Here is a 26,253-nt window from a genome sequence, read left to right as displayed (position 1 = left end):
TCGAGAGAGTGGTGACCCGTCTTCCAGGGGTGATGCTGGATATCCTGGAGTTTCGGCAAGAGACGCCAGGACACCGTCTTCCTGACTGAGGACACCCTAACCCAAAACTCCAAACCGTTTATCTACAACTACAGTAGTTCCAAAACAGCACAATACCTCAAAATAACTTTAGCTGAAGACAGCATTTTCACCCAAAAATGAACAAACAGTTTGTGCAATATATTTATTTTTATTTATGTACAAAAAAGTTCTGTTATTTGCATTTGTACATAGTATTTTTTCTTAATTTCTAATAAATCTGTGTGCATGAAAGAAGTCATTCCTGTCTTTTGATGCTTCACGTAGCTGGGGCCTTTATGGAGAGAGAACAGCAGCATTAGATCATACATAGATTACATGAGAATGCAATTCTGGAAACTCTCCAGTTCTGAAGTTGACCTGTAAAAAAACAAAAGCTACAACTTTATAGATTATTAGGAATCACACTTTTGATTGCCTTTTCACCCACAATTGTCATTTCTATATGTAAATTTTCAGCTTTGATATTGACACTGTAGCTTTTTTGCTTATGAAAATGTCATTAATATACCTAAAGGTCAGATTGGTGGCATCCTTCAACCAGCGTCTGTTGAACATGATTCGTTGAAGAGCCTCGTGTGGTGGAGATCCTGGCACCATGCCACGTTGCATCAAGTGGTCCATGGTCACATTTGCCACGGGTCCATTCATGCTTCCCTGTGACATGGTGAAGCACACCCACCCACATGTCTTAACAGAAAAAAGTTTTATTTGAAAACTTTACATGTGACAGAAGCGCTCACAAACAGAAACACGAGAGCTGGCACTATTATGAAAAGAAAGGTAATTATGTCAATGTGCATTGTTGTCTTGTTGTCCAAAAGATGTCACAATACTTACATTAAACATATCACGATGTTGTGCTTTCTGGCAGATGTACCAAAATTGGTTGAAGATGTCCTTCAGCCACACAAGTAGGATGGAAATTCCCTTTAGGATCCCAGCCTGTGAACAAGGATAAAACAACAATTCCATCTTTTAGTTCTCTTTAAAACATAGAAGGGTTTTATTTACCTGCAACGTTTTGTTTGCGGCTGCAAACTTCGTCAGCCTGACAAAGTTTTCATAACAGTTCTATTCTGTTATGAAAACAATAAATAAAAGTAGAATTAATATATTGTTTTAAGACTTTGGAGTTTAAAAAAAGAGTGTAGATAAGAATAGGGCTGGGAAATATGGCCTCAAATCTATATTGCGATATAATCTGAAGCATGTGCAGTAACGATATATATTGCGATATATTTTTTCATCTGTTTATAGATGTCAAATTGACATGCTTTTAGATATCCTCATGTGGCAAATATATGCCACTTGAGGCATATAGGCCTCCTCCTCCGCCCACTCCATGCTTGCAGTCACCGCCATTCTGTTGTCCCATTGTCAGCAGGGTGCACATCTTAGTGACGTCATGTGTTATCACAATATCGCCGTATTGCGATATAGCCAAAAACTATCATTACCTGTTACAGACGTTGTCTGTTTTGTGGCCACAAGGTGGCCTCAGAGCTCCTACCTGTTCACCTGGCTCTAGCTGAGCCAGGTGTCGCTAATCTTCTCAGTCAGGGAGCTTCCTATAAAAGGCAGCTCCCTCTGTCATTCGAGGAGGGAAGCTTAGCAGAGGCCTGGTGTTAAAGCGAGTGTTCCTCTTTTTCCCTCCTAGCAAACCAGACGTTAAAGTCTTCGTTTTGATTACCTGTGTGGTACACTTCCTAGTAGCCAGAGCTCGTTTTTGTCTCCATTAGAATACTCGTTAAAGAGTTCAGCTCACCCTTTTGGTGTAGCCTTTTGTGTTTGTCTCATTCCTTTACTTTCCCGTATTAGTACTGGCGTTTTGTGTTTATTAATAGTATTGTTATTTCCCCAGTATTGGATGATCCTTCTGTTTAGTATTGTTAATTCCCCAGTGGGACGTCCTTTTGGTTTTGTATTCATTTTGTCTTAGCCTGCATAAAGCAGTGTTTTTTAGTTAATAAACTCCTCTAAGAGAGTAAATCTTGGTTTTGTCCGGTAATTCACATATCTTTCTTTACGCCCCCTTTAACATCATCTCCTAGACGAGCTGGGGGCCGTAAAATTACCGCTCCTGTGCTCCTGGAGGTGATCCTAACAGAAGGAGATGCAGCTTACCTGTCATTGGCACTGACCTGCAAACACCTCAACACCATTGTTTCAGATCCTGTTTTTAGAAAGAAGGCCCACTTTGCCTGGCTGGATGGTAATAAATGACCAATGATGTTAATTGGCTTAATTTAATTATCATTTTGTTAATAGGTGAGATTCACTGGAGCAGGTTTTCTGCAACCTTCAAGTCTGAGCACGGTCTATACAAAGACTGTGTGGGCTTCACTGGAATAGGACGAAGAGGAAAGTACCCTCGCTATTACTCTGGTGGGATACCTGGACACTGCCCTGGCAGTCAGCATTGAGCATGTTCAAATGTTCAAACATTGCCAAATAGTCCAGTGAAACATTTCTGCAGCAAGTGCAAGCAAATGTGTTTTTTTAATGTTGTAATGTTGAAAAGAACTGCTGCTGTTTTGATTTATTTGAAACAATAATCTGTTGTTCCTCTGTTTGAGAATAAAGTTTCTTGAAAAATTGGATGGAGCTTATATAAAAATGACTCAAATGAACTTAATAAAAAATCAAATTACAGACAAAACTCTAAACATGAGAATATCGCTTTTACTAAAATAAATTATTGTGCAACATTCTAATTTTTGGAGTTTCACATGTTTATAGAAATTATATTGATATGAAACTAAAATCCATAAAAGTCGTTGTCAGCAGCTGTTCAACAGAGCCATCCTTTTGGAAGTTATTCTTTTTGCTAAAATGGAAAGTTTTCTCCACACATTTACCCAATTTTTTCATTAGGTTACATGATAAATTAAATCAGGATAGCTCATTTCATTTGGAGACACAGGTGACACTTAGGAGAGCTGCTGTTACATCTTTGAGGGAATTAGGTTTAAATATCAGTTTTGAATATATCAATAGTCTCATCAAACTCAAATGGTTACAGTTTCCTGCAAATATTATAAAACTAGGCCATTTGTAAAAATCATCCTCATGAGATTTTGAATGACATTGGCCTTTAAAAGATACCACACCAATATAAAAAAAATTAAAGTGATGTGAGAAGTGTGAAGAATCACAGTCATTCTTTGAAGATTATTAAAAATTATAGTTTTCAATGATTTTTGACTGTGTCATGTTTAGTACAACGACGTATGAAAAATATTGTAATAAAATGTAATTATTAATGAATCAGAAATATAGAAATTACGATAGTTTACCTAGAATTATATATTGTTTCATGAACAGTTTGAATAAAGATTTTTCCAAAACGGTAGCTCGACATTAGCGCCCCCTTCAGTTCCGGAAAGCAATGGTACCGTTTCCATATATGGTATTGTGCCCAGTGCCCACTCCCTGCTCCAACTACCCCTGACTGCATCCCGGAGATCGGGGCGGGGCTAAATATGGTCAAACGTTTAGAGGTGGGCGGAGACAACTATTTGACTCCTGCCCCTCTCTCAATGGAACCAGGAAACCGCTAAGCAGTGCTATAGCCGGGACAGAGGGAAGTAGCTGCCAAAATGGAGGTAAGCTGAAGTTCATCAAAATATTCCAAACAAGTGATGACACCAAGAGAAGCATTAGTATTAATAAAGGCTATTTTTAGACATTTATTTCAATTTTGTGTCTTTACTGTTTGCACTGTTGCTTTTATACAATAGAAATACTGCAAGAAATTAGGGTAATAAAATTAACAATAATAAAAAAAACGTCTTAAAATTAAACTAAAATATAGGCAACAAAAATTATTGTTAAGGTTCTATTTCGTCTAGTCTTAGCCCTTAAGCTAGCTGCTATTGGAAGGATGATCTCCGCATCAGCCAATCATGAAGAGCTTAAATGTACGCCCACCAATAGTGGGCCCCCTCGTGGTATATAACCGCAGTGACCCCACTGCTCACCTCCTTTTTCTCTTCATGCCAAGCTTGAGAGCTTTATTAAAGAGCAAATATTATCTCAAAAGAGCAAATTATCCGAAGACGACTTACCAGCCATGTCCAGCGACACCAGACCCTGCCCGACCTGCCAGACGGGCTCCATTTCCAGCGGCGACCTGCACGCTAAGTGTGAGGTCTGTCTCGGGGCTCACCACGCTGGCCTGGCCTTGACCCCGCAGGCCTCGTGCCCGTTCTGTGCCGCTCTGCCCGTGGCGGAGAAGATTAGCCGGGTCGAGTACTTCACTCCCGCCGCCGACGAAGAATTTCCGGTGGCTGACTCCTACCCGCTGGACAAGGCTTTGGTTTTCTTCGACGCCGGTCAGGAGCCGGCTGGCTTCAACCGGCTGGATGACGTCACTGACAGCGAAAACTACGATGAGGCGGCGTCCCTCCTAGACATAACGGAGGTCGACGAGCTTCGCTCAGCGGGTCCTTCTGCCCCAGTGGCTTCTCGCTCCTCCCTGCCAGCAGTAAGAGCACTGCTCCAGGAGCTGCCCGCCATCATTTCTGCGTCAGCAGCCCGCAAGGGGCTAGCTGTGCCAGAACCGGCCCTGCCTGAAGCGGATGATTTGGCGGGAATTTTCGGGGCAACTCAGACACGCTGTCCAGACCCTGTCTGGCCGCGCTTCCCCGCTGCTATGAGCTGCTAGTCTGCCGCCTTCTCCGAGCCTGCCAAGCTCAAGGCGCCAGTCTCCACATATGCGCCCATCACCAAGGTCGAGGGGTTTTCCGACCAAGGCTGGCCGTCCGTTCCTCCACTAGAGCCGGATTTGGCCTCGCTGTTCGGCGCCAAGAACCACCTCGCTGGCCCGCGAGCTGTTCCCGCTTCAAAACATGACCAGCTGCTGACGCGGCTCACCGACCGCGCACATCAGTGTGCCTTTCAGACCGGCGCTGCAGGGAATAACATCGCCCTTCTTGCCTTCGGCGTCTCCAAGATGATGGAGGAGCTGGAAGCTCCCGAGGAGTCGAAAGCCGTCATAACTAAGACTGCTGATGCCATCCTCAATCTGTGTGCTGCTGTGCTCACCGGTTCTGCTCGCATCGCTGCCTGGCAGACCCTCATCCAGCGAGCGATCTGGCTGAAGGCCCTGCCCTCCATTCCGGAACATCTGCAAAGGGAGATGCTGGATGGCCCCATCACCACCGATGTTCTGTTTGGTCCCCATCTTAGGGGCGTCATTGAGAGGGCTCAGAAGACGGCCGAACTATCGGCTACGGTGCGAGACCTGGTCCACCCTCGGTCAGCCTCGCACTCCGGCCGTTCAGCCAGAGGATGGGACGAACGGCGCGGAAGCTTCAGACGTCCAGCTGCACCGCCCGCTCCACGGAGCCGGCCTCCCGCTTCGGCTCCACATCAGCGGGACCAGCGAGATGGCGGACAATGGTTCCGGCGGGGCCAGCAGACGCCGTCTTGGCAGTCCCAGGTGCAGGAGCCTCGCCGAAAGCAGCCACGGAAGTGACTCTTTGGGGGGAATGTGTGTGTTACTGATTGTTCTGATGTTGTTGGTTTTGAAATAAAACCCAAAAAACGTCACTCAAAGAGCTCAATCCTACAGTCCTCCGCAGAATCCTCTGCCGAGTTTTCACACATGTTCCCCACACCAAGCACTGCTGCACGCACACATGTTCCTGCAGGTAGTCATAATACACGGCCAGCCGTAAGGGTGCGCTCCATTTGCGCTCTGGCCCCAGCATCCGGCCAGGCCCAACTCGTCCCGCTCTCCCCACGCCGTTGGGTGGGGCGGGATGTCATGTCGCTGTCTCGACCACGCGCGGCGGCACAGTGCGCGGCTCCATCCGCTAGCACTCTGTCGCCCCCGTGCACAGGCCCGGCTCCCACTCGTCCTTCACTCTCGGACTCCACGCTCCGCGGTGTGGACCAGCCTGTTCCAGCTGTTTCGCACTTGCCCTTTCGAGCGCAGCCCTCCATGGGTCGCCCCCAGTTCTCTGGTACGGGCGACGGCGGTAAGGGCGCATGCACAACCCTCAGACGTTGTTCACGTGACCGCGCACACGCGTCCATTGTCGGAACGCGCGCACGAGTGGCGCCGCCTTTGCATCATGAGCAAATGGATTTCGGACACCATTCATTGCGGTCACACACTTCATTTTCAGGCCACTCCACCTCCCTTCAACGGGATCGTGGAGACGACGTTCACATCGCAAGTACAGTCTCAGGCGCTAGAGCTGGAGCTGCGGGAACTTCTGTCCAAATACGCTATTTCCCGAGTCCCTCGCGGACAAGAACTCTCGGGTTTCTACTCCCGCTACTTCGTAGTACCGAAGAAGTCGGGAGGAATGAGGCCGATTCTCGACCTGTCCCTGTTCAACTGCTCCATAGCAGTAATGCATTTCCGCATGTTAACGATGAGACAAGTCCTGGAATATGTGCGCCCCGGGGATTGGTTCACGTCAATCGACCTGAAAGACGCATACTTCCACATACCAGTAGTTCCAAACCACCGGAAGTTTCTGCGTTTTTCGTTCAAGGGAGTTCAATATCAGTTCAATCGCCTCCCTTTCGGCTACTCGCTAGCCCCGCGCACCTTCTCCAAATGTCTGGAGACCGCGCTGCAGCCACTGCGCACGGAGGGAATGAGGGTCTTATTTTACCTGGACGATCTTCTCCTGTGCGCTCGGTCCGAGGACGAGGCGTCACAGCAAACCAGGAGGTTGACAGAGCATCTGTCAACCCTAGGGTTTTCTATAAACTGGGAAAAGAGCTCCATCCTTCCATCCCAGTCGATTGTGTATCTCGGGGTGGAGTTGGACGCCTCCCTAATGAGAGCACGTTTGTCGCCTGCAAGAGCGGCAGATCTCTCCACGGTGATCTCCCGTGTTCAACCCCGCAAGATCGTGAGAGCCCGGTTAGTCATGAAACTCCTGGGCATGATGTCCGCAGCCCATTCAGTAGTGCCGCTAGGTTTGCTGCGCACGAGGCGCTTGCAACGCTGGTTCGTCCGCCTCCGGGTACACCCAATACGTCAGAAGAGACGTATGTTGAGGATTCCCCCTTCAGTGGGCGGGGACCTCGCTCACTGGGGGAACCCCTGCATCCTCTCACGCGGGGTTCCCATCGGACGTCCTGCGTCACACGTATCTGTGTTTACGGATGCGTCACTGTCGGGGTGGGGGGGCACGTGCTTGTCCCACACGGTGGCAGATCGCTGGCCCTCCCACACGCACGAGCACATAAATGTGTTGGAGCTTATGACAGTGAGGAATGTGATCAGACACTTCGCTGCCCTTCTCGAGGGCCGTCATGTCGAAGTTCACACAGACAACCGGGTAGCGGCAGCCTACATAAATCGCCAAGGGGGAGTTCGATCCCTCCCACTGTTGCGTGTCGCCACAGATTTACTATGTTGGACACATGTCCACCTGCTGTCCATCAGAGCCATCTACATTCCGGGGGTACTGAATGTAGCGGCAGACATCCTGTCGAGAGGGGGACCCCGCGACTCCGACTGGCGTCTACATCCTGCACTGATATCACAGATCTGGATCAGGTTCGGGGAACCGTCTGTGGATCTGTTCGCGGCTCACGAAAACGCTCAGTGTCGCCTGTGGTTTTCCCTGAGTCCCCGGGACGGACCCCCGCTCGGGGCGGACGCCTTCTCACACCAGCCCTGGCCTCGAACGCTCCTTTACGCGTTTCCACCAGTCCCTCTGATTCCCCGTCTCCTGGACCGAATTCGGTCGGAACAGCTCTCGGTGATTCTGGTGGCTCCCAGGCGCGTGTCCGCGTCATGGTTTCCGGACCTGCATGCGCTAGTGTCCGGCTCCCCGTGGAGGCTCCCGTGGAGGGCGGACGCCCTTCTCCAGGCGGATGGGATAATCAAACATCCTCCGGAAATAGGCCAACGGCTGTGGGTCTGGCCGCTGAGCGGTCACGCTTAGAGGCTTCTGGGCTGCCGCATGATGTGGTGGCCACGATTCAGAGTGCGCGGGCGCCCTCTACCATTGCCTCTTACGCTGCTAAATGGGCAGCTTTCCAGAACTGGTGCGCAGAACGGAATGTTCAAGCGCTCTCCTGCCAGCTGGCGGATGTTCTATCGTTTTTGCAGATACTGATGGACAGGGGCCTCGCATTCAGCACTGTTAAGACATATGCTGCAGCTATCTCATCATGTCATCAGGGTTTTGGAGATAGATCTGTTTTCAATCATCCCCTCACAAAACGTTTTCTAAAAGGTGTCAGAAGGAACAGACCTGTGTCCCGCCCGCTTTTTCCCCAATGGGATCTAACGGTGGTTCTGCACGGCTTATCTGAAGCTCCATTTGAACCCTTGGACCAGGTCTCACTCAAGTTCCTGTCGCTTAAAACTGCATTGCTGCTGGCGCTAGCATCAGTTAAGAGAGTGAGTGACCTAACCGCCCTCTCAGTGGCTCCCGCATGCCTCAGGATCCGGGAGGATGGCGGGTCTGCTGTTTTATGCCCCAACCCAGCCTTTGTGCCCAAAAGCATTAATGCTTCCTTCAAATCCAGGTCAATTTCATTGGCTGGACTTTTTCCTCCTCCCCATAATTCTGAGGAGGAGGCGGCTTCTCACCTTCTCTGCCCGGTGCACGCGCTTGCACGATATGTGTCACGCACTTCAGGGATTCGTCGCTCACAAAACCTGTTTGTGCACTACAGGGAGTCTTCCCTTGGTCAGGCGCTGTCGGCCCAGCGCCTTTCACGCTGGCTGTGTGACGCCATTTCCCTCGCTTACACATCATCAGGGCGGGATCCCCCTGAGGCACTCAGGGCTCACTCGGCCAGAGGGATTTCCTCTTCGATGGCGCTCCTCAGTGGTGTGTCAATGGAAGACATTTGTCAGGCTGCTTCATGGGCTTCACCCTGTTCCTTTACTCGTTATTATTTACGAGATGTGTCTTCAGGTTCCATCACTCGTTCAGTGCTTGGACCCCAGCAGGCTAAATGAATGCTTATGGCACCTCATTGGCCTTGCTGAGATGGATTTTATCCTCTTGTGGATGATGTTTTTTAGTGGGGGCCCCTCTCTTATCGTGCCTGCCTCAGTCTTTAGGCCTGGTCTGAGGCTGAACGTCCCCCACTAGAGGAGATTTGATTGGGTGTGTCCATTGGTTGTGTTAACCAGTGGGGCGTAAACCCATCCAGCTGCGCCTTATTCCAATAGCAGCTAGCTTAAGGGCTAAGACTAGACGAAATAGAACGTTGGTTACGTATTGTAACCCCAGATTCTATGAGTCTAGTCGCAGCCCTTAAGCCACTGGCCCCACTGGTTATGATGGGAATAAGAGCCATTGGAGGTGAGCAGTGGGGTCACTGCGGTTATATACCATGAGGGGGCCCACTATTGGTGGGCGTACATTTAAGCTCTTCATGATTGGCTGATGCGGAGATCATCCTTCCAATAGCAGCTAGCTTAAGGGCTGCGACTAGACTCATAGAATCTGGGGTTACAATACGTAACCAACGTTCTAATGTCAAACCAGAGATCCGGTTATATTTTTAACCATTTGTTTAAAAATATAACCGATCTTCTACCAAGTGCCCACCCAGTGTTTTGTCAAAATATATTGGTAAAGATATATAGATAAATAAATGAAAACTAGTTCAATAATTTTATTTTATTTATTTACTTTTTTGCTGATAGTGCCGTGAAATAGGTATTAATTTTCTATATGGCTTTAGAAAGATCTTAAACAGACTTAAATTTAAGTTGAAGAAACCTGTAGGAACACTTTTATAGCTTTGGGGAGATATGTTGTGTAGTCATGATTACTTTTTGGTGGAAAATATATTTTACAGGGGGAAATATGTTAGTTTTTTAAGCTTTTTATGTTCATATCTGGGTTCTACACCTGATGGGCTTTATTATTATGGTTAGAGTGCTAATCTGATATGTGTAATTATATAAACCTTGACTTAAAGCTCCTTTATCAAGTTTTAGAACAATATTAATATCTGGCACGATCTACTTTTGAGGGAGAAATACTATACATTACATAGGGAAAATATGTTAGTTTTGTTTTTTAATCGTTGTTACATGCTAAATATAGAATAAGGAAAGAATGGTGTAAAGCCTTTTTCCCCAACTAATTAGTAAATGATGTGACTTAAGCAGACTTAAAAAGGTGCCATTCATAACATCATAATTAGAGGAGTGTTTTTCAACCCTGGTCCTCAAGGCACACTGCCCTGCATGTTTTTGGAGTTTCTGTGATATAGCAGACCATATTGAGATGATTGCAGTGAAGCAAAAGCTTGTTCATCAGCCATCAATTCAAATCAGCTGTGCTGAAGCAGGGAAAACCTGAAAAATGCAGGATAGTGTGCCTTGAGGACCAGGGATGAAAAACACTGGATTAGAGATTCTGAAAGCTTACATCTGAGTAATGTGTAGAACATTGATGTTGGTCTTGTTGCGATAGTACATGTAAGTATTCATGACATGAAATGTTGTTGGTAAAATGAAAAAATGTACTTCATATGTTATGTAATACATTGTTTCTTGTGAATTTCTTTTTTCAAAGGAAAACATGCAGCAAATTAGGAGATGGTGGTGTCTTGTTCTGCTGCAACACTTCCCCATGCCGTAAGTGCCCTCCATGATCACACTTTTTTTATTATCAGATATTTAAAAAAAAAGTTTTGCTCAGTCAAGTGTCAACAGAATAACATTAATGTTTTCATAGTGAATGAATGTTGTCATTGTATCACCAAGGTCTGAGGAAGACAGAGTGCAGGCACGAAAAAGACGGAGAGAGGAAAGAGTAAAACAGGTGAGAGACAATTTGATTAATTCTTGTAGTTTAACTGTTGCTTGCAGACTAAAGCATAACTCCTTCACTTATTTCAGGGCCTGGAAGTGGTCCCTCCTAAGAAGTCCTGCCTTACTGAATTAGTCTGTGCAGCATCAGGTATTGTTCAAACAAGTATTATTGTACACAACCCCCAAGGTTGTCAAAATGGGATGTGGGAAGATTCAATATTCAACCTTTTGTCATATGCACAGCTAGAAAAACCCACTTTCTGCACAATGAAATTCTTACTTTGCCAAGATTAGAAAATTAAGACTGTTCCAGACAGAGCACTTTTTTTCCAAAGCAAGTTTTTCAGTCATTTCTCTATTTTCATTAAACCAGAATACTAAGCAACTGATCTTTTTTACAACTTGCACTGTTAATATGCTTTTTATGAACCACAGACTTTTTCCTTTCTAGCAGAGGCTGAGAACTTGCTGGAACTGGACACAGGGAACAGATTACGTTTTATATTGTCGGCTTTTCTTGTCATTGTTTCTTCTCCAACCTCTATTTTAATTAGAGGTGTCAAATAATTCCATTACTTGCAATTTTTTACAGCCATGATTACGTGTTATATATTTTAATTATGTTAATCATTTTTAATCTACTGCTTCTTTATGGGACTTACTTTTAAATAAACCAATTTCTTTTCTTTTACGCTTCTTGCTGGTGTTCTTGAAGGGTTGACGTTACAGTGACAAGACCGGTGAGAGATTAGCTGCAGCAGTGTTTATTTCAGTGACCTTGTTATCTTTACTCCGTATTTTTCACCCTTCTTGCAACTTTTTCCAAAGTTATTGTTACCATTTGGATGTAATGGGTGTGTCACTGAGCATCAAGGCTGCGGACAGCTTCTCTCCTGTATCAGATGCACCTCCGTGCTGCAGTTTGGAAAGACCACAGCATCAGCTGTTTGGCTAGCTGTTAGCATTGAAAATAAGGCTTATATTATGTACAGTTATTAGATTAAATTAAAAGATTAGATTACTTTCAGATCATACATAATTAATGTAAAATATGTTTTTAATCTCTTGACAGCAGTAATTTCAATGTCTTTATTTTTGATTAGGAGAATTCTCTGCTTGAGGACACCTTTGAGGCAGCAAGGTGGTGTACCACAAGGTCCTTCTAAGGAAGCCTTTCCCTTCCCCAGGTCATCACCATGGACAGGGAAGCTTGCCGGAGGGCAGTGGAGAGGTTATGCTTCTGTGATGGCCTGGATGAAGAGGAGATGAATGATTGCAGGGAACCGTTCCTGTTCATGTTTAGTTTTCAGTCCGACTATGAGGAGTTCTGCAGAGAAATTGAGGAAAAAAGGAAGATGAAGGTGTTTTCTGGTTTTCAAATGCCATAGTACAGCGGTGTCACAGTTTTTGCATTCTTTTTCCTCCTCACATTGTTTTATTTTATTTTTTTGGAGGTTTTGTGTGCTTTTTGGTTCATTTGTACTTTTTTTTTTTATTCCTGTGTTGGCTGTTTGCTCTATTAAATTTACCTTTTTTGAAAAATTTAGTCTGCATTCTTGTGTGTCTCACACAATGTCTCACCACCCCGTGTCAAACCCTGGCATGTTTTAAGAAGTATCAGCACAATTTAAGTCTCTGGTCCTCTTAATGTAGCGGATATAACTGAGTGTACAACAAATTTACCCGTGTCTGTCTATACTGATTTACACTCACTTGGGAAATGACTATTAAAATAAAGGCAGCATTGATAAAATCAACTATTAAAATGGTTTTGACCGGTTTAAAGAATAGTCTATTAAATGCCTGAACCTTTTATATAGGTACCAAAAGTATAGCTAAAAGACACAAATACCTATGTGCTATATACACATACCATACAAAAGTAGAAAAAAGAATAATATCAGAACAGATTGGATCAATAATGGCGCCTGTAATTATCTGCTCTTTAAAATTATCATGACATCCAGCAAACAAGTAATTTTATAACCAATGTTATGCTTTACATGGGTTTTGTGGGTTTTTAGGGCTTTCTAATCCTTAGAAAGGGGCTCGCGGTTTACCGGTTCCATTGAGAGAGAGGGGCAGCCAGGAGTCAAATAATTGTCTCCACCCACCTCTAAACGTTTAACCCCGCCCACAATTAGCCCCGCCCCGATCTCCGGGATGCAGCCAGGGGTTACTCCCCTGCCCCGTGCTACAACTACGCTTAGCTGTATCCAACATTGCCGAGACACGATCAGGAAGCTGTCCTGTTCTCAGATAACTCTGTGGACTTGGTGAGTTTTGGTAGTCTGAGTTTTGGTAGTCAGTAGTCGGTAGTACAGTCAGTAACGTAGTTGGATCTGGAACATTTACCGTCTTTAGTGAGTGGAGCAGTTCTCTTGGTGAGTGAACACCGTTTCTTTGTGAGGGTAAGCACGCTAGCGGCCTAATGCAACTTAGCGTTATGCTATCGCTAAATCGCGAGTGGGGTTTTCCCTGTTTAAAATCAACAAAACGTTATTATCATTAAATAGTTTTAATAAAGAGATCCCTACAACAGGCGCGCGCGCGCGCACACACACACACACACACACACACACACAGCTATTCTTTCCTCCCTTTCCCACACTTAACGGCAGCTCCAGAACAGCAGCTCCTACAGACAGAAGTTTACTCAACAGCATTCAGCATGAAAATGAACCAAGTAGCAAGTATTAAATAGACAAAACAGGCTAAAAAGAAATGCCAGCTGATGTTTCAGAGCATTCGTTAAGCAGATGTTTTTCAGGGATGCATATTTACATCTAAATAAAAATAAATACAACTTTAGAAAGACCAATTCTACTGAGTAAATGTATAATATAATGACTTAGTAATCAATAATACTGAAAACACAATAGTACTCTGCTAAAACACACCTAAAGTTCATTTAGCTGGGATTCCCTGTGTTTTCATGTACATTACACGTCCGTGGAGCTGCCTCTTGGCCAGGACTCCCTTGAAAGTAAGGTTTGTGATCTCAATGGGGCCTTCCTGGTTAAATAAATAACAAATAAATAAATAAACTCACTACTACTTCATGTAAACTCTAAATGAAATCCTTTAGTGCTCTTGGCTCAGCTGGAGACGAGGAACCCTCAGGTTGTGTTGTTCTTTACCTTTTCAGCTCCCAGCCTTCTGCTGATATCACACCTTGCTTTCCTTGTTGGCTCCATGAGATGCTGCCATGCTGGATTTGACTTTTAGTGAGCTACCAGACAGAACTAAACAGGAGAAACCATTGTTGTAGAGCAGGGAGCTGCCGCTAGGGGGTGCGCGAGGTGAAAAGTGTAATGGCTGCAGAGCTCAGAGAAGTCTGTCATATGTCACCATTAGCGTAGCCAGAAACTCATTTGTGGGTGGGCCTAAGAAAAAGTAAGTGGGCCCAATAAATGTAATTGAAAACAAGTATATTTTGCGCACGTGTGTGTGTCCTCCGCATATGCCCTAGTTTCATAATAACAATGCGCCGAGCTTCAGCGCTCTGGCCTGCGCGCGCCGATATGTTCCGTATTTGATCATTTTTAACGATGTTGGAGAAATCTGAAGGTGGTGCCTGCCAGATTGTAATTAACACCCTGTCTCATGAGGTGTTCTGACATTGTAGACGTCAGACAAAGAACATTGTGGATGTAACAAAATAAATCAAGACACGATTCCCATCTGAGCATTTTAGCATTATTATATTATTACATTAGCACACTGACTGTGGGACAGCATTCTAAACGTGTCAGGCTATTAACAGCACGCTGAAGATCTGAAATTCAGAGTGCGTCTGTCAGAGGTCAGACGCGTTCCAGCGGAGCCACGGCTCACGGATGCACATGTGAGCACATCTAGGCTGGGCAGAAGTAATTTTACAACATTGGTTTAATTAGCGCCAAAACGAGACGCAGTGACTTGAGCGGCTCATGGAGCTGTGCCACACACACACACACACACACACACAGAGATTCAATACGCACACGTGCCGCACCGTTACTGCAGCATTTGTCATTCCAGTACACGTGGCAGCGGATCGCAGATTCAGCCACACCATAAAACAGCAATAAGTCGGTCTGAGGCAAAAGTGAACCTCATGGCTATAGCTTTTCCATCTTTTCCCCTATAGACATTTGATTACGCACAAGTAGGTGATCAGTTCAGGTTTACGCAGAGCAGAAGGAAGGACTCTGGTTAAACGTTCCTACTTTAAGAAAACTGTTAAATTGCACTGTTTATGTGCTACCTGGGCACTCTAACTATTGATTTAAAATTAAATCAAAGGAAATTGTAATGGTATTGAATGTTTATTAATTACTATTTAAAAAAATGAAAGTGATGGGGAAAAACCCTGTTTGTCGAGTGACTGTTTATATTAGGGCTGAAACGATTCCTCGAGTACCTCAAATAATTTGAGTACAAAAATGCCTCGAGTCAAATTCTCTGCCTCGAGGATTCGTTTAATTCATATTTAATTAATTCATGGCTTTGCAATCGCCCGGGGTCATGTTTCACCCGGACTGAAATAAGTTACGCACATGCCCACTGGACTGAATGCACATGCGAGTAGCGTATGTAACTTAACTTTCTCTTAAGTCATGGCGGACAACTTGAACCCCGGTGGAGTGCGAAAAAGACAGAAAATGTTAAAGATGTGGGACAATTTTTCACGTTGTAAGGTGGAAAACGTAGTCCAGTATAAATACTGTAAAATGGATTTAGCCTACCACAACACCACATCCTCCATGCTGCTGCAGCACCTGTAAATGTCACTTCTGCAAGCGAACTCGGAGCCTCTACAAGATAATGCTTTTTAGCCTGTATTTCTATATATTCTGCGGACACTGTGCGACTTTTTCGTTTGTAGCACTCAAGTTTCAGCTCACACCATACATCTGGTAGCAACACGTCAGACTTAAAATGTGCTAAAAAAATAGCAGTTTTTACACAATATGTCGGAGTTTTTATTGTGTTGTTATTGATATTTGTTGTCCCTCGTGATTGCTGCAGGAGGACACGGGTATTTATGAAAGTGGTGGAGGAAAACGAAAGAAAGTAAATAAATGTTTTGTGATCAGTATAATTTGACAAAACCACAGCAAACATGCTTTCTCGACAATCCTTGTTATTGTGTGAAAAAAAGTGTAGAAATTAAAACGGACGTGTGTTAATAGGGAAACAGCCGGCGAGCTGTTTATGCGGCGTGAGCAGTTCTGGTGCTGTTTGGGCCGCAGCCGCTCGCAGCGCTACTTCAACAGTTACCCTCCTAGTTTTTTTCTGGCTTGCAGGCTAGCAGATTCTCGCACAAGGGGAAAATCGGCCCAGGTTGTATACTTATTTTTTGCACAGGCATTTGTTTACTGTGAAGTAAAGTTGAAGTGCTGAAGTTTTGCAAACTAACTTTGAATAAAACTTGAAGAATAACTGGCAATTGCTCATTTTAAGAGGTCTTTCATATTTTATAACATGCTATTTGATATAATGGTTTACAAACACAAAAGGGTAATTTATTAAGAGTACTCAATTAATCGAAAAAAAGATTCGATAGAGTACTCGACTACAAAAATATTCGATAGCTGCAGCCCTAATATATATATATATATATATATATATATATATATATATATATATATATATATATATATATGTTTGTGTATATATGCCCTGATGTGGGGGCTGGGGGCTGCGTCAACATGGTTGGGGCATAGAAGGGGGTGCGCGGCTAAATAAGTTTGGGAACCACTGTTGTAGAGCATCCATCTTCAGTTTGGTCAGTAGCTGAAAGAACAGAAGAGAACTCCGTGATCTCCGGTGCCCAAAGGTCCTCTTTTCCAGACTGGATCTGTCCTCAGCTGATCAGAACCAAAGCGTTGGATCTTTAATCTCCTGCGCTGTTCTGAAGCAGCATCTTAATCAGCTCACCTGCTTTGTTTCTATTGCAGCTGTTAGCTAAACACGGCTAAAAAAAACCTGCTACCACTTCAGGATCATCCATCAGCTGGGACTGATTCATCGTGTGTTCTTCACCACCTGGACCTGGACAGCATGGACACAGGTACTGGTGGATGAATGACTGAAACTTTTTGCCAGCCGCTTTTTTCCAGCAAAAATATAGTTTATAAAAATCTATTTAATACTATATTTCTACTACTGATGACACGGAACAAATTATGATGAATGATGGTTGAAACAAGATAACTGAGACAATGAATGAGATGATGGGATGGAAGTTTAGATGTTACGTAGCAAAACCTTATTAAGTGTCTTGGAAACTTGTGATGTCTGGTTTGTAAAATCAGTCTGACTGTACGGTTTAACAAACTATCAGTAATTCAACAAACCCATCCACGCCAGTTAGGCAGAGACTACGATCCCTTGTGGTGAAGGTTCCCGGTGCGATCCAGGGGGTCTGCAACGTCGGTACAGACAGACTGCCGGTGGAGTTGAACTTCTGGTATTGGAGCACGTAGCTCTACCCCAGATACGGCCCGTGTGGTCTGAGAAACCTTCCAGGTGACTGCAGGAAGCTGGCCTAACTGTTCTCATCTGATGCCGCTTGCAAAGAAGGCTTTGACCTTGAGGTCAAAAAAAGAGGATGGTTCCTTATGCTTTGCTTACACAGTCGGCCGAAGCGGGTAGCTCACTAGAACTGGCTTGTTCAGGAAGTGAACCAGCTTTTATTAACCATTGTTTATAGTGCTGGGCATTGTAAAATGCGTGTTTTCAGTTTGTCCCAGACTGAGGAGGGTAATGCTGCAGATGTTGATTCTATTAGCATGGACGCTAATGACTGTAAAGAGAAAGGAAAGACGCTTCGACTGACGCGTTGACGCCTCAAAGCACCATAGGATTTGTAGTCTTTGCAGCAAAATGAGTCGACAGGCCACTCTGGTTCAAGGGGAAAAAATCTGTCTCAGGCCTAATGAATCAATATTTCTGACCATAACTCACAGCCTTCTACTCACAACCAATGTGAAGAAGCCTCTAGGATGAGAAGAAAACCATCTTCAAGATAACCAGAAATGTCCAGCTGTTGTTATATTAAAGCTCAGGATGATGATGTTCAGGATGACAGAGAATCTTCACCTAATGCAGGAAATGTGAGCAGAACTGGAAGAAATCTAGGTCACAGCCCTCATTTGAAGACATTCAATTCAATTCAAAAGTACTTTATTAATCCCAGAGGGAAATTGATTGCTGTAGTAGCTCAGAATAATAATAATAATTAAGTCATCAAAGAGTTGTTGTATATTACAATGGCTGTTGGCAGGAAGGATCTCCAGTAGCGGTCATTGTTGCAGCCAAACTGAAGAAGCCTCTGACTGAAGACACTCTTCTGTTGTCGGACAGTCTTGTGAAGAGAATGCTCAGGGTTGTCCATAATTTTCTTGATTTTCTGGAGAATCCTTCTCTGCATTATCTCCTCCAGCGGTTCCGAACCTGCCGAAACTCTGGCTGAGTCATGAGGTCTGCATGGTGTTCCTATCAAATGGCTGTATAAAAGGCAAAATCCACTTTTTTTTATCTGATATTATTAGCTCTAATGAGTAGGGATGTCCTGATACAACTCTTTCACTTCCAGTGCTTTACCGATATTGCAGCCTTCAGTATCGGCCGATACCGATATCAATTCGATACGATATCAGCCCGAATCATACATACTTTTACCTATTTCGTATGAAAGGATTGATCAAGTTACATTCCTTACAGGAATACTTAGCAACTTTTGCGTATTTTTAAATCATTTTCTTGAGCCAGTATGTGCTAAAATGACCCTTTACAGGGTTAATGAAACATCACTGAGACCCTATAGCCCTCTATAGCCACAATACCGTATTTGCAACTTGCAGCCTGGCGGGCCGCTCTGTCTGGACTTGGGAAAAAATTGAGCTGACATACCTGTTGTCACTGCTGTCTGATTCCAGCAGTTTTCTTGTATGTTTTAGATCATGAATACAGCTAATTTGTTTCATTATTTAATTTAATTTAATAATCAGTCACTCCTGTAGTCACAAAGAAAGGCTGGGAGACACTTCAGCTGTTAGATTAAGGTGTTAAAAAGACAAATGGACAGCGAGGAGAAAAGTTTCACTTCACTGTTGAGAGAATTAAAAACGGACACCAGGGAGTGCTAAAACAAGCAAAACTGCCTGATCTGCCTTTGAACAAAGAAAAGCCAGACATTGTGAAAAAAAAAAACAGAGCAATTATTTATTAACCATTGGCTGCATAAATGTGAACTTTGATAATATTGTATAACAAATGAATCAAAGAATAATAAATTAAAAGACCCTGAAAATATTTTAAGTCAATAAATAAACAAAAACATATGTTTTTAAAGTGCAAAATACTAATTCAAGGTCACTTCAGTTATTTTTACTGGTAGGAGGACACAACTAACAAAAACACAATACTGTTCATTGATTATTAACTGCTACAAGTTCTGTGTCCAAAAGTAAGTGAAGCTAACAGCACTTGCTTTATCCAGATGTGTAGCAATACACGTTTTAACTTGTTTATGAATCTGGGGTATGGCCTTGTTGACAATGTAGTGGCGGCTGGGCATAACGTAGCGAGGCTCAAGGTGTTCAGTTAAGCATCTAAACCTGACAATACTCACCACCGACGGGCTGGTCATTGAGCACAATAAACTGGCATGTCTTCTCTGTTAGGGTTAATGTCTTTTTGCTATCTCTGGAATTTCTCATGCTTTGCAAAGGTTTCAGGCAGCGTTTGTTGTTTAAAGCCAGGGAATTGTTTCTTCGCCTCCGTGGTCTTGTGAAAATCCTCATGCAGCTTTGTGTGATGCTTCAAATGCGCAATGAGGTTCGATGTATTAAATTTCCCTGGGTCTGTCCCACAACGGGAAACTTCTCCATGACAAGTGTTGCACTGAGCAACACTGTCTTTTTCGTGCTTCAATGAAAAATACTGCCACACAGCCGACATGTCTCTGGTTCCTTGCTATTTCCCTAGCAGGCACGTTCTGATAATGTGATGCGGGCTTTGCGTGCTGGATCTGAGCGCTGCTGGATAGAATACCTGGAACGGAATTTACACGGAACGGACTGCTTATATCGGACATTTTAGATGCAGTCCGATATAATCCGTTACAGGTTTTTTGGTAGAAATCGGACCTATTTCTGATATCAATATCAGAATGGAACATCCCTACTAATGAGCATAAGCTAAGAGTACTATTTTTTACCGTGGATGAGATTTTAAATCCTTCGTGTGCAGATGGACTTAAAGTCTCTTCGATTACTGCTGAGAGGTTTCTGACATAATTTATAGGCAAAACTGAAACTATTCAAGCTCAAATTCCCCAGCAATTTAGTTTTATTAATGAAGATTTCTGTTTTGATTCAACTACTTTGAATTCTTTTGACTCTGTATCCCCAGATATGTTGGATGAAATTGTTGGAAGGATGAAACCATCCAGCTCTGCACTCGACATCATTCCATCCTCTATTGTTAAGAATGTTTGGCCAGCTATTTCAAATATGCTTCAAAATGTAATCAACTCTAGTCTGCAGTGTGGAGAAGTTCCAAAGAGTCTGAAAAGATCTGTAATCAAACCCCTTCATAAGAAACCCAGTCTTGATGTCTCGGTATTATCTAGGGATGCACCGACCAGGTTTTTTGCTGCCGATACCGATACCGATATCAAAGAATGCTGATCACCGATACCGATCACGTGGATTGGCCAGAAATTTTCTACAACATTATAATGAGTGCTACAAACTACCTAATCTGGGAATAAAGGAAATGTAACCTAATCTAAAATGGTCTGTATTAAGGTTGTCACGGTGTGAAATTTTAACCTCACGGTTATTGCGACCAAAATTACCACGGTTTTCGGTACTATCGCGGTATTTTTTTAAAAACGTGCTACATTTTTACACAATTAAATAAACCCTGTATGTCAGGAAATATTGTCCTCAGTTTGTGTCTACATTTTGTCTAAAATGTGTTATTTTGTAATTATGTTGTTTATTTGTTTACATTTTTCCCCTTTAGTCTTTAAAATACCAATATTTGCCTATAACTTCTTATTTTTTGTCTGTTTGATGTCATCATTCTAAAAATATTAGTTCAGATGATACTCAGTACTCAAGTAGCCTTCTAATCAGATACTTTTTTACCCTTACTTGAGTAATAAACCCTACATCAGGAAAATATTGTCCTCGGTTTGTGTCCTTCCAGTGAGCTTTGCAGATGTGGGAAAATGTCATCAGGCAGTAATCATTGTTAAATTCATAATTATTCTCGGAGAGAGACCAACTCTTATCTGCCGCTGGGAGCCCCGTAATGCATAGCGTCATTTCAACATGGCGGTGTCCGTGACACGGTTTATATGCAGGTAGCAGGCGCTGCGGCTGCTTCATAAAGCGACTCGTTGCATTCTCCCTCAACCCAAATCCTCGGATCACACATTTTAGCTAAAACGCTAACGTTAGCTTGCCTTGCGTTGACTGTAGAGTTGTGGGTGATGGTCACGCAGATGTGTCATGAGATTTGAAGCGTTGCTGCCTTTCACAGACCCTTTTTCTGCATGTGCTGCAAACAGGATCGCCGTCTTCTATAAACTCCCTCGGCATTATTCAGATATCTAAAATATGCCCGTAATTCCGACTTTGTCTTATTTGAGGGATAATAAATGTCCTCCTGAGCGCTGCCGTCTCCTCCTTTGGCCATTATTTCAGCTTTAGCTTCAAGAAAGTTTTGGTTGTAAACAACGAAGCGCACAACTTCAGCAGATGATACGGTGGCTGGTAAGGGTCACCGCGCCTACACTGCAGCCACGGTAAACCCCCAAGATAATATAGTTTTTTTTAAAAACAAGACGGTTATTATTATTGTCAACTTTTTTTTTTACCGGGGTTTAACGCTACACTGGTTACCGTGACAACCCTACGCTGATCGGTCTGCTTTGATCTATTTTGAAAACTCCGATCAAAACCGCTAGGGGCGCTATCGGTCGATTACGATCAAATGCCGATCCATCAGTGCATCCCTAGTATTATCCAATCATTTACCTATTTCTACGCTGCTATTTCTTTCTAAGGTTCTTGAGAAAGTCATTTTTAAGCGATTGTCAGACCATTTAGATAATAAATTTTAGAAGTTTTTCAGTCAGCTTTTAGAACAAAGCATAGTACTGAAACCGTTCTTGTGAGAGTGTTCAATGATATTTACAAATATACTGATGTGGGTGACAGTCTTTTTATTACTCTTTGATCTGACCTCTGCTTTTGATACTCTTGATCATGTTATACTTCTCAATCGACTGGAGAAGTTTGTTGTTCTCTTTGGTTCAGCGCTCTTCTGGATGAGTTCCTACCTGTCTGACAGGTATGTTGTGAATATTAGTCAATGAAGAATTTGTAAGCTTTTACTTACCTTTTGGATTCTTCAATAAAATTCGTAAATATGGAAATATTTACCGATTTTATTACTTAATTAGGATATCCGGAGATATGCCTTGGGGCACCACCCTTTTTAACAAGGGAAAATGAATCCAAAACCTCTTATCAATTTATCTGAAGTTAGTAAAATCCGTAACGAGCTGCAGTTAATTTTATATCAACCAAACAAATTCACTTGAGACAAATGTTTAATTGGCAATGACCTTTATTAACTAATATATTCACTTCAGCTCCTTCTAAAGTGTTTAGCCAATCAATATCCACCAACTTATTTTATCAAATGAATAACAAGTAATTAAACAATGGAACGATAATGTGAAATACTAATCTGATAGGTGGTGTAACAAAATGGAGGTAGTTGAAACAAAATGGCTGGTCCCTTTGTCTGAGGGAGCAAGGACCCGACCGTGTATGTGGGATGTGTGTCCTCCCAAACACTGAAAACCAGAATGTGTGTGTGTGCGTGTGTGTGTGTCCCCAAACACGGAAAACCAGAATATGTGTGTGTGTGTGTGCGTGGGCAACTTTCACTTTAAACTTCCAAAGCAGTTCAATCACTGTAAAACTTAACTTTCAACAGTGATGTGGTAAGTTTCCATGCACAGTAACTTAAACAACTTCAAAACCGCTTCACAAAGATCAATAAACAAAACAAAAGATCAATCATAAATGAAATATCTAATAGTTTGTCAGCCTGGACACAGCATAAAACTACTTAAGATATTAAACAATGACAAAAACAAAATGGCTTACACTTAAGATGATCCGATGGCGTATTTGGTACGGATGAGAGACCATATTTTACTTTGAAAGCAATCACGCGGTTGACTGCTTATTCTTTTGAACGTATTAGAGAGAGAACGGAAGAAAAAGGAGACAGAGGAGAGAAAAAAACTCTTGTTTATCGACCCCAAAGCGTCCCTCGGAGTTCAAACGAACCAGATGGTGGTTCCGTTGCTTTTCAGCCGTCAGGCCTCGTGCCTGAGTCCGGAGCTGGAAAACGAGTGCCTCTTCAAACACCAGCTGAAGCTGGAACAAAAGACGAGTTAAGTTTCGTTCTCCCTCGGTCTTATAGCTTTCAGCGGACGGACCGTGGGTCCGGTGTTCGACATCGCTTTGGTGACGTCATCACGTTGCTTCCGGCTGCAGGGAATCATGGGAAATGAAGTTGTTGCTGGCGCTGATTTTTAATATGCCTTTTTTATTCACGCTCCAGGGCGTTTTTGGCACAGTCTTTTGGAGAAATTACTGCATAGTAATTTTCTCATGAAGGCAGACCCTCAATAGGTATGTTACTGATAAGATTGGTAGCTTCTGCTCAAGTGATGCTCCCCTGAAATGTAGGGTCCCACAGGGCTCTGTACTTGGTCCTCTGCTTTTCAATTTATATTTGCTCCTTCATGGGGCCATCTTAAGGAAATATGAACTTGACTTTCATCTTAATGCTGATGACTGTCAGGTCTATGCTCCTGTTAAAGCTAAGGATTTAGCTCAGAGTTGTCTTTGTGAGGTTAATGATTGTGGATGGGTTGTAATTTTCTCCAGATTAATGAGTCTAAGACTGAGTTGATTGTGTTTGCACCAAGTGGTGCTCCTGTACTTACTCAGTCTCATATGATGCAAAGGTTGTTGTGTCTAATTTGGTTGTTAAAGTTGATTCTCAGCTTAAATTTGATGTTCAAGTCAATAATGTGGTTCAAGTATGCTTTTTTCACCTAAAGAATCTTTATGAGTCTGTTTTGATGAGGAATAGTTTTGAGAAGCTTACTCATGCATTTAATGCATTTTCAGGGGTGGACATGGACTACGTTTACATGCAGCCAATATCCGGGTTATGATCGGGTTAAGGTCGGTATTCGGGTTTCTGAGTTGATCAGAATAACCCGTTTACAAGCATAAATAGAAAGAGTTACCCCTAACTTGCATAACCCGATTTAAATGCGGACGTTGGGGTAGCGTCAAGACGTATGGACTACGTCCAGACGCAATATGCCTCATTTCCAGTTCTTCTTGTTCCGGTATCCGTGAAAACAACATGTTTCCCAGTTCGGAAGAGATAGCGACCGCGTTTGTTTGTGCTTTAGTTTCTTCGTCACTCCAAAAGTGTGGTGCTGTGCCGCGACTCGCCATTTTGCTCCCAACTTGTTGTTTACTTCCGGTGTTCTGGCGCATACAAGACGTCTTGCTACTCAGAAGACCAAGATTCCTTGCGAACAGAGCATGCGCAGAACACACGCTTTGATGGGGATATCCCGATATGCGTTTACACGACCAAGCATTCGGGTTAGAAAAGGGTTACCCCAGGTGTAGTAACCGGGTTTTTAAAAACCCGGTTATGAGCATATCCGGGTTTTTTGGCGGTGTTTACAAGGACCTGCGGAACTGGGTTATTGTGAATATTCGGGTTTTAAAAGGGTTACTGGCTGCATGTAAACGCACTGATCAACTTCAAAACCAACCGGCCAGCCCGGCCGGTAACTCTGAAAATTTACCGGCCCCGCAGGTCAGCTGCCAAAACGAGTCAAAATAACAACTGAACCATTTAAAATGTAATAAACCTTTATTTTGTACACATTCACAAACATAAACCTTTCTACCAGCACTGTGTCAGTTTCTGGCACCATTGTGATGCAGGCTGAACATTTGGCTAGTGGTGGACTAGTGTTACTCCACCTCAAAGTTCTTTTCAAGCTCGTCCTCATTTCTTGATCATCATGGAGAGCAAGCGGCCCTGACCCACGCACATGAAGTCCTCCTCTGGCTCTGCGTCATCCATCTCAGCAGCAGTGGAAGTCTTTCCATCCATGAAATCAAGACGCCTTCACCGTTTGACATCATGAAACCATATATTTATGGCTGGCTTCGGGTCAAAGTTTTTAGTGTCTGCCCACAGTAACGGCACAGACATGAGCTTGCCCACACTCTTCCCTGACAGGCAGGACCGCCAGTCACTCTTAATCATTTTCTTGTGGTTGAAACCTCTTTCACATTCAGCTGTTGATGCAGGCAGGGTCAGTAGCAGGTCCACAAGCTGAAGAACGTTGGGGCACTCGTCAAAGTACCTTCAGTTCGCACCATGTCAACTTCTTGATGAACTCCAACCAGTCAGGCTGCTGATACACCTTGGATCGGAGTATTGTCCACTAGGGATGAGCCAGATACTCGTTTCAGACGAGTATCCCGTACGGATAAAGCATTTTTGACGGAATACTAGCATGAAACGAGTAAACCTCGTAAATATCTGTAACCGTGCTGAAGGAAGGAAAATCCTCATTGGGTAACTGACTCTCTTCATGCTCTGTGATTGGCCAGTCACATAGAGTGCCCGCCCCTCCCTACACACAAAACTCTCTAGCCGGCCGGGAGCGCAGTCCGTCCGGCTCATCCACGCACACACACACACACACACAGACAGTAACGGATCTCGCTGTGATTGTTTCACTGTTGCTCACGTTTCTTCAGTTTTCCCTAGGTTTTCTTCAGCTCGCCTCTTTTTCGGTTGAATTTTTAAAGTTACTTTTTTCGTAACTTACATGGTGCATTTGACAAGACAGAGCTGACGTGCTGTGTCTCTACCTCCGGTCAGGTTATTTATTTTTTTACTCCCTCTCTCTCCCTCTCACCCGCTCTATCTCTCTCAGACACACACACCTCAATCAACATTGTTTTGTTTAACTTTGTGTGGCAAAATGCCAAGAACGTTAAGGAAAAAAATCAGTTTAATTAAATTAAAATAAAAAAATATACATAAAGTTGTGTCTGTTTCTAGCATTTCATATTTCCTAGTTCCTACTGCATGAGTTCAGATGCATTAATTCATGCACATAAATATTAATGTGCTGATTTTATTGAAACACTTGTTCTGTAATAGTTTCTTTACTATTGTGATCAAAAATATTTAATCTCGATTCTGAGGCTGCTCTGTAAATAGTTTTCAAATAAACAATACACATATCAACTTCTGATCATTCCATATCA

The 26,253-nt window shown here is 43.4% G+C and overlaps 1 protein-coding gene across 4 annotated transcripts in view; it reads left to right on the top strand.

Moving 5' to 3' along the window:
* Positions 1–12,991: 12,991 nt before the first annotated feature.
* The window catches only part of LOC129157012 (zinc finger protein 234-like), a 58,246-nt gene continuing 44,984 nt past the window's right edge, over positions 12,992–26,253 (top strand). For 2 of the 4 annotated variants that reach the window (XM_070542326.1, XM_070542324.1), the window contains exons 1-2: positions 12,992–13,119; positions 16,789–16,901. In XM_070542326.1, coding sequence (XP_070398427.1) covers positions 16,892–16,901 — 10 coding nt within the window. In that variant the 5' untranslated portion in view covers positions 12,992–13,119; positions 16,789–16,891. Of the gene's footprint in view, positions 13,228–16,788; positions 16,902–26,253 lie in introns of all 4 variants that reach the window. The other 2 variants (XM_070542327.1, XM_070542325.1) reach the window with 1 other exon arrangement.

Source organism: Nothobranchius furzeri, chromosome 12, assembly GCF_043380555.1.
Source record: "Nothobranchius furzeri strain GRZ-AD chromosome 12, NfurGRZ-RIMD1, whole genome shotgun sequence".
Lineage (NCBI taxonomy): Eukaryota > Metazoa > Chordata > Actinopteri > Cyprinodontiformes > Nothobranchiidae > Nothobranchius > Nothobranchius furzeri.
This window is presented reverse-complemented; position numbering and strand designations above follow the sequence as displayed.